Source organism: Phyllobates terribilis, unplaced genomic scaffold (assembly GCF_046119375.1).
Source record: "Phyllobates terribilis strain yellow unplaced genomic scaffold, ASM4611937v1 Scaffold_2__4_contigs__length_985480577, whole genome shotgun sequence".
Lineage (NCBI taxonomy): Eukaryota > Metazoa > Chordata > Amphibia > Anura > Dendrobatidae > Phyllobates > Phyllobates terribilis.
Window position 1 is genome coordinate 15,536,433 of NW_027362762.1, and position 8,690 is coordinate 15,545,122.

Here is an 8,690-nt window from a genome sequence, read left to right on the forward strand (position 1 = left end):
CCCCTGTTACTTTGATGACGGCTTTACACCCCTCGTCATCCTCTCCACAGCTTCATCAGATCATTACCTGGAGTGGCTTCCAATGATCAGGTTGCCTCGTCAGGAGGTCATTTGTACAATCGCCGGCCTTCAGAAAGTGTTCTTCACTGGTGTTTTGCAGGGGCATTGTTTGTCCACATCCATAAAGCACTGAGCCAAAATATGGCAAGAAACACTCAACTGAGAGAAGCCATGGCCCATCATTACTGTAGCTTGAAAGTCAGTCCTGAAAACTGCTAAAACCTTGAAGGTATCCTCAAGCGCTGTTGGGATAACCATAAATCACAGTGATGAAATTGGTTGTCATGAAGACCACCTCATGAAAGGAAGACCAACAATGACCTCTGCTGCAGAGGATAAGTTCATCAGTTACCAGCCTCAGAAACCACACACTGATTGCACCTCAGATAACAGCCCTCATAAATGATGCACTGACATCAAGTAGCAGACACAGCTTAACATCAACTGTCCAAAGGAGACTGTGAGCAGCATCCTTCTTGGGGAATTGCTGCAAAGAAGCTACTGCTGAGGACCAAACACAAGATGAAGCCGCTACTGAGGATCACATCCAAGAAGAAGCCACTACTGAGGACGACAAACAAGGAGAAACCACTCCTGAGGACGACAAACAAGAAGAAGCTGCTACTGAGGACCACAGAGAAGAAGAGACTAGTATGGACCGAGCAACACAAAGACTGTACATTAGATCTGTACTGTAGTCTGGTGAGTCAAAATATGAGATTTTTTAGTACTAACCATCAAATCTTTGTGAGACCCAGAGAAGGTGAGTGGATGGTTTCTACATGTGCTGTGCCCACCGTGAAGCATGAAGGGAAGATGTGATGGGAGGCATTACTGATAACACTGGTGATTTATTACAAATGTAGGACACATTACCCAGCATGGCCACCATATTGATCTGCAGTGAGCGCTGTCCCATCTGGTTTGTACTTAGAGGGAGCAACATTTATGATGCAACAGGACAATGACTCAAAACCGACCTCCAGGTGAGGAAAGGCTAACGTGACCAAGAATTATAGTGGCTGTGTCAGATGACACGGTATACACAATCACCGACCTCAACTCAATGGAGACAGTCTGGGGTGAGTTGGATGTAGAGTGAAGGCAAAGCAGCAACAACCACTCAGCACCTCTGGGAACACCTTCAGGGCTGTTTTAAGCAATTCCAGGTGAATTGGAAATGGGGGATATTGTGCCTCATCTGACCCATTACAGAGACAGGTGAAGAACCTTGTGAGATGACATCATCAATACTGAGATTTATCTAACCAGTGAGAGGGACCAATGAGGAACCATGTGAGATGACATCACCGGTACTGAGACCTAACTAATCAGTGAGAGGGTCTAATGAGGAACCATGTGAGATGACATCACCGGTACTGAGACCTAACTAATCAGTGAGAGGGTCTAATGAGATGACATCAATAGTGCTGAGATTTTTTGACCAGTGACAGATGAAGAACCTTGTGAGAAAACACTAGAGGTGTGAGTACAATGGGTGGTGACCAGTGGCGAAACATGAAGTTCATGGGCACCAATGCAAAGCCCCCAACAGGTCCCCAACCTATTTGGGGTCTTTAATAGTATTCGTCTTCTCAAAGGCACCAAAAGGACTGTTTGGGCCCCTTTGGCTCTAGGACCCAGGTGTGACTACAACCCCTACAGCTAGTAAAGTTACTTCCATGGTAGTGACATTCCCAGATTCAGGAATAATCCAACACGGAAAGCTGGATGAGAATACTGAGGAATGTATGAGAAACACTGGGATCATGAGGATTTTCTCATATATTGTGAGAATGACCTGTGTCACACCAGGCCTCAGCAGATTCAGCCAATCAGAACATAGAAGACACTATAATGTCACTCTCTGATTGGTGAAGGAGAACATAGACATTGGATATTGTAACGAAACAGGGTCTAATCTTAATCAGCCAGATGTCTAGATTTGTTAAGCCAAGAGAAATGCACTATTGTGTTTGTGTTGACTCTAGAACTTGTGTCTTTTTGTTGTGGATCAAGAAGGACAGACCAGTATTTATATAACCCTGAATGTTGTCTTCTCTTGGTTCTGAAACAATGATGTGTGTTACTATGCTAATTGCATATTGTACTAAAGCCAGCTAGATGTTTATTTACAAGAGCCCCCTGCTAAACAAACTAGGTAAATTGATTAAATGCTCAAACAATGAGACATGAGCCCTGTTGAATAATACCCTCCCTAACACTTGCCCTGTGGATGTGTACTTGAAAGCACAAATGTGAACTATTTAAGGAACATATGCCTCTGTAGCAGGCAGAGTTGGAACAGAATTGAAATAGACTTTACAAGGAGACTCAAAGATCAGACTCTCTTCAGACCATCAGCTTGGTAGCATGGCTTTATCCAAAGAGACACAGTTTTGGATTCTACATGATTCCAGCCTAAGGGTATATGGCCTTGACTGGAAAAAAACTGATTTGCTCCATTGACCATCAGAGAGCCCATGGATATATTTGGGGAGACCAGGTTAGAACGATGAAGTCATCTGGCCCCATGGATATGTTGTTTGGGGTTGCCAGATGGGACCCTCCGGAAGCCTTGAACCCATGGAGAAATTTGGAGAAGCCAGATTGGGACCAGCTGGTTATCTAGCCCCATGGAAACTCCTGGAGAGGCCAGGGTGGGACCCTCGGGTCCCAAAGTCACAGTTGTTCTATCCCAGGTGGGCCAGAAGAAGGGTGAGGACTGTGTAATGTTCCACCATCTTGGGTATTTGCTGGGACTGTTCTACGTGTTTATTGTCCATTGGTGGTTAAATAAAGTATTGCCACGCTGTTTTACCCTCACCCTGTATTGTCTGAGTAGTATTATTCCCACGGAAGACCCCGTGTCTTCACAGATATGATGTAAATAAGTACCCCCCACCCTCGCGGTTGGCCGTGGCTGAAGCCCTCCTCCATCAGAGTCAGGACCATACAGGAGCCAGGCCGTAATAGTGAGAATGACCATCTTACTACAGTGATTGGCAGCACAATGACAAACGTCGCAGTGACGGACGATCAGTGGAGGAATCTTCAATCATTGTACATGTACATTTCTGTTTGGATGATGAGAGTTCCTTCTAATGAGTCCCAAGAATAACAAGTCTCCGGCCACCAGGGACCTGACGAGGAAGATAAAAAAGGGAAGCAGCAGGTCAGAGAGTGGATCAGAGAGCGAGATTCCCGGATCCCAGGAACACGCAGCCCTATGCACAGGTAAGTACAGCCCTCAGTACCTGCACAGTGCCCCCCAGAACCTGCAGCTCACCGGGCAAGAACCCGACAGAGAGGCGACCAGGGGCCACCGACCACTGCTATAACATGAGCATGCAGCTACGGCCACGTTCACACATTCAGTATTTGTAAGATAAAACCAGGAGAAGAACAATCAGAGGAAAAGTATAATAGAAACTCATCACCACTTCTGTATTTATCACCCAATCATGGTTCTGGCTACAGATACTTATGTAAAATCCTGACCGAATACTGAACATGTGAACGTGGCCTAAGAAATCAGTACCAACTCAGATAAAATGTGACCTGCAGTCCTATGTAACACCACAGATAACAGTGATAACTCTCTGACTACAGATAATGTAGTAGATGTCACCTGCAGTCCTATGTAACACCACAGATAACACAGTGATGACTCTCTGAGTACAGATAATGTAGTAGATGTCACCTGCAGTCCTATGTAACACCACAGATAACACAGTGATAAATCTCTGAGTACAGATAATGGAGTAGATGTCACCTGCAGTCCTATGTAACACCACAGATAACACAGTGATGACTCTCTGAGTACAGATAATGTAGTAGATGTCACCTGCAGTCCTATGTAACACCACAGATAACACAGTGATAACTCTCTGAGTACAGATAATGTAGTAGATGTCACCTGCAGTCCTATGTAACACCACAGATAACACAGTGACAACTCTCTGAGTACAGATAATGTAGTAGATGTCACCGGCAGTCCTATGTAACAACACATTCACACGCAGTCCTATGTAACACTGCGTACAGCTGATTATGTCAGATTGTCTGCAGCTGGGGTGTTGGTTTTGTTGACCTGAGTGGGTGACACCAGAGAGCAGTAACCTGCATTTGTCCTTATTCTCAGGGACTGTGCAGTTCCCCAGAGGACGCGGTGGTCTCAGCGGTGGAGAGGATGTGACTTTCCGGGATCGTCTACACCAGGACTCTGTAAGTACCACCATGTTGGACAGTAAGTGCCCCTCCCCCGCAATGCTTTATACTAGACTGACAGATCTGATATGGAAAAAGTAAGTGTCGAAGAGAAGAGCTGGGGAAGAGAAAGGTGAGGACGGGAAGAAAGGGAGAAAAGAAGGGAAGGGGAAGAGGACGAGTGGTGAAGAAAGGAGAGAAGAAGGAAAAGCCTCAGAGCTTCTCACTTTTTGGTTTGACTACTAAAGATGCGCTCTTCGCGAGTGACTCCCCCATAACCTCTTTAATGGGATCACTTATTTGACGGACGACTCGTTTTTTACGCTTATTTGGAGGGTTTGAGTCTCTATTGTACAGAATGTCCTCACCTGTAAATCCTCTGCCTCTTCCCCCAGGTGTCACTACCGGAGGGTCTTTTACGATGGATGTCCACCACCAGAACCAGAGCAGAAGTTTCTCCTCTCACCCAGAGTTTCTCATTCTTGGGTTCTCCGACCTCTCGGAGCACAGGAGCCTCCTCATTGTCCCCTTTCTGTTTGTCTACACGGTGATTCTCACAGGGAACTGCCTGATCATGTTTAGGATATGGGTGGAGAAGACCCTCCAGTCCCCCATGTACGTGCTCATATCCGTCCTCTTCGCTGTCAATGTCTCTTGCACCACCGCCATCATGCCGCCATTTCTGCTCAGTTTGGCCTCTAGCGTCTTCCAGGTCTCTTTGGGCGGTTGTCTCGTGCAGATGTTCTTCATCTACTTGACGGTCATTCTTGAGTCGGCGGTGGTTGTGTTGATGGCTTTGGACAGGTACATTGCAATCTGTAAACCGTTGCGTTACCACGACATAATGAACAGTCGGTTCCTGCTGCAACTTCTGGCAGTCGGTCTTCTTCGCAGTGCCCTCCTCGTTTGCCCCATTGTTATATCCGTATCCAAGGTCCAGTTCTGTGGCTCGAACATTATCCGTAGTTTTGCCTGTGAGAACATGGCGCTCCTCAATCTGGGCTGTGGAGATGTCTCGAAGGTGCACATCACCGGACTGGCTGTCAGGATCTATGTCTCAGGTTTTGATGGAATCCTCATCCTGATCTCTTATTTGGAAATCCTCCGCACCGCCATGAGGATCATCAGAGGACCGGCCCTAAACAAGGCCCTGCACACCTGCAGCACTCACCTAATCGTGGCCATGCTCATCTATACTACTGGCTTCTTATCCTCCATCGCCTACAGGATTGGTGATGCCATACCGGTCAACGTGCAGAACCTCATCAGCGCCATATACTTCTTCTTCCCGGCCATGGTTAACCCAATAATCTACGGCCTCAGAGTGAAGGAGATCGAGAACTGCCTCACAAAGATTTACATGAGGAACAAATTAGATATCAAGAAACCTTCAAAAAACAAGAGAGTAAACTCCATACAAACTGCAGGATAAGTCTGTCCTGGGGAAGGGGAGGCTTGGCTATGTACATCCGAGCCCATGGTGTATACAATCCGATGGTATAGGGCTGAGATGTAAACACTGCGTGGTCTGAACACTACATCAGCCGGGGGCGTCAAAAACGTGAGGTTCTCAATCCAGAGAGCTAACAGCAAGTCTGCAGAATTGTGACTGTAGCTTTGGAAGTTTCTGGAGGACAGAGCTGTGCATATAGAAGAACTTGTGCCGCCACATTGGAAGCTGCCGCCTGGGGTGTGGATGCAGGACTCTAAAGTGACTTTTATAATATATATCACATCAGGTCTACTGCTGTTCTTATATCAACCATGGGAGGAATATTAATGTTTCTTGATAAGGATTTTCCTCTCTATTGTAGATTTTCGTGATTATACCAGGACACGCGATCAGCTCAAGTCACCTGAAGCCTCAATGTAACATGTTATTGGGGTACAGTGTCCCCATGTTCCAGCAGCCTGAAGCCCCTTTTAATGTAAATTTTTTACAAATTTTATCAATTCTCAAAAAGAGTGTAATATAGTAAGTAATAGAGGAGGAGGAGGGGGATGCAGCTGCAGCTTCTCTCTTTATGGACATCAGATTGTGTGAGAGGAGGAGGGGGATGCAGCTGCAGCTTCTCTTTTTATGAGACATCAGATTGTGTGAGAGGAGGAGGGGGATGCAGCTGCAGCTTCTCTTGCTCTTTATGAGACATCAGATTGTGTGAGAGGAGGAGGGGGATGCAGCTGCAGCTTCTCTCTTTATGAGACATCAGATTGTGTGAGAGGAGGAGGGGGATGCAGCTGCAGCTTCTCTTTTTATGAGACATCAGATTGTGTGAGAGGAGGAGGGGGATGCAGCTGCAGCTTCTCTCTTTTTGAGACATCAGATTGTGTGAGTGGAGGAGGGGGATGCAGCTGCAGCTTCTCTTGCTCTTTATGAGACATCAGATTGTGTGAGAGGAGGAGGGGGATGCAGCTGCAGCTTCTCTCTTTATGAGACATCAGATTGTGTGAGTGGAGGAGGGGGATGCAGCTGCAGCTTCTCTCTTTATGAGACATCAGATTGTGTGAGTGGAGGAGGGGGATGCAGCTGCAGCTTCTCTCTTTATGAGACATCAGATTGTGTGATTGGAGTAGGGGGATGCAGCTGCAGCTTCTCTCTTTATGAGACATCAGACTGTGTGAGTGGAGGAGGGGGATGCAGCTGCAGCTTCTCTTGCTCTTTATGAGACATCATATTGTGTGAGTGGAGGAGGGGAATGCAGCTGCAGCTTCTCTCGCTCTTTATGAGGCATCAGATTGTGTGAGTGAAGGAGGGGGATGCAGCTGCAGCTTCTCTTGCTCTTTATGAGACATCAGATTGTGTGAGTGGAGGAGGGGGATGCAGCTGCAGCTTCTCTCTTTATGAGACATCAGATTGTGTGAGTGGAGGAGAGGGATGCAGCTGCAGCTTCTCTTGCTCTTTATGAGACATCAGATTGTGTGAGTGGAGGAGGGGGATGCAGCTGCAGCTTCTCTCTTTATGAGACATCAGATTGTGTGAGTGGAGGAGGGGGATGCAGCTGCAGCTTCTCTCTTTATGAGACATCAGATTGTGTGAGTGGAGGAGGGGGATGCAGCTGCAGCTTCTCTCTTTATGAGACATCAGATTGTGTGAGTGGAGGAGAGGGATGCAGCTGCAGCTTCTCTCTTTATGAGACATCAGATTGTGTGAGTGGAGGAGGGGGATGCAGCTGCAGCTTCTCTCTTTATGAGACATCAGATTGTGTGAGTGGAGGAGGGGGATGCAGCTGCAGCTTCTCTCTTTATGAGACATCAGATTGTGTGAGTGGAGGAGGGGGATGCAGCTGCAGCTTCTCTCTTTATGAGACATCAGATTGTGTGAGTGGAGGAGGGGGATGCAGCTGCAGCTTCTCTCTTTATGAGACATCAGATTGTGTGAGTGGAGGAGGGGGATGCAGCTGCAGCTTCTCTCTTTATGAGACATCAGATTGTGTGAGTGGAGGAGGGGGATGCAGCTGCAGCTTCTCTCTTTATGAGACATCAGATTGTGTGAGTGGAGGAGGGGGATGCAGCTGCAGCTTCTCTCTTTATGAGACATCAGATTGTGTGAGTGGAGGAGGGGGGTGCAGCTGCAGCTTCTCTCTTTATGAGACATCAGATTGTGTGAGTGGAGGAAGGGGATGCAGCTGCAGCTTCTCTTGCTCTTTATGAGACATCATATTGTGTGAGTGGAGGAGGGGGATGCAGCTGCAGCTTCTCTCTTTATGAGACATCATATTGTGGGAGTGGAGGAGGGGGATGCAGCTGCAGCTTCTCTCTTTATGAGACTTCAGATTGTGTGAGTTGAGGAGGGGGATGCAGCTGCAGCTTCTCTCTTTATGAGACATCAGATTGTGTGAGTGGAGGTGGGGGATACAGCTGCAGCTTCTCTCTTTATGAGACATCAGATTGTGTGAGAGGAGGAGGGGGATGCAGCTGCAGCTTCTCTCTTTATGAGACTTCAGATTGTGTGAGTGGAGGAGGGGGATGCAGCTGCAGCTTCTCTCTTTATGAGACATCAGATTGTGTGAGTTGAGGTGGGGGATGCAGCTGCAGCTTCTCTCTTTATGAGACATCAGATTGTGTGAGTGGAGGAGGGGGATGCAGCTGCAGCTTCTCTCTTTATGAGACATCAGATTGTGTGAGTTGAGGAGGGGGATGCAGCTGCAGCTTCTCTCTTTATGAGACATCAGATTGTGTGAGTTGAGGAGGGGGATGCAGCTGCAGCTTCTCTCTTTATGAGACATCAGATTGTGTGTGTGGAGGTGGGGGATGCAGCTGCAGCTTCTCTCTTTATGAGACATCAGATTGTGTGAGTGGAGGAGGGGGATGCAGCTGCAGCTTCTCTCGCTCTTTATGAGACATCAGATTGTGTGAGTGGAGGAGGGGGATGCAGCTGCAGCTTCTCGCTCTTTATGAGACATCAGATTGTGTGAGTGGAG

At 47.3% G+C, this 8,690-nt stretch overlaps 1 protein-coding gene across 1 annotated transcript; it reads left to right on the top strand.

Annotated features, from left to right (window-relative positions):
- Positions 1 to 4,202: 4,202 nt before the first annotated feature.
- Positions 4,203 to 6,412, top strand: LOC141248918 (olfactory receptor 52Z1P-like). The gene is made up of 2 exons (XM_073669494.1): positions 4,203 to 4,287; positions 4,665 to 6,412. Exon 2 carries the CDS (start codon positions 4,691 to 4,693, stop codon positions 5,699 to 5,701), a length of 1,011 nt encoding a protein of 336 aa, XP_073525595.1. The 5' UTR covers positions 4,203 to 4,287; positions 4,665 to 4,690; the 3' UTR covers positions 5,702 to 6,412.
- The last annotated feature ends 2,278 nt before the right edge of the window (positions 6,413 to 8,690 follow it).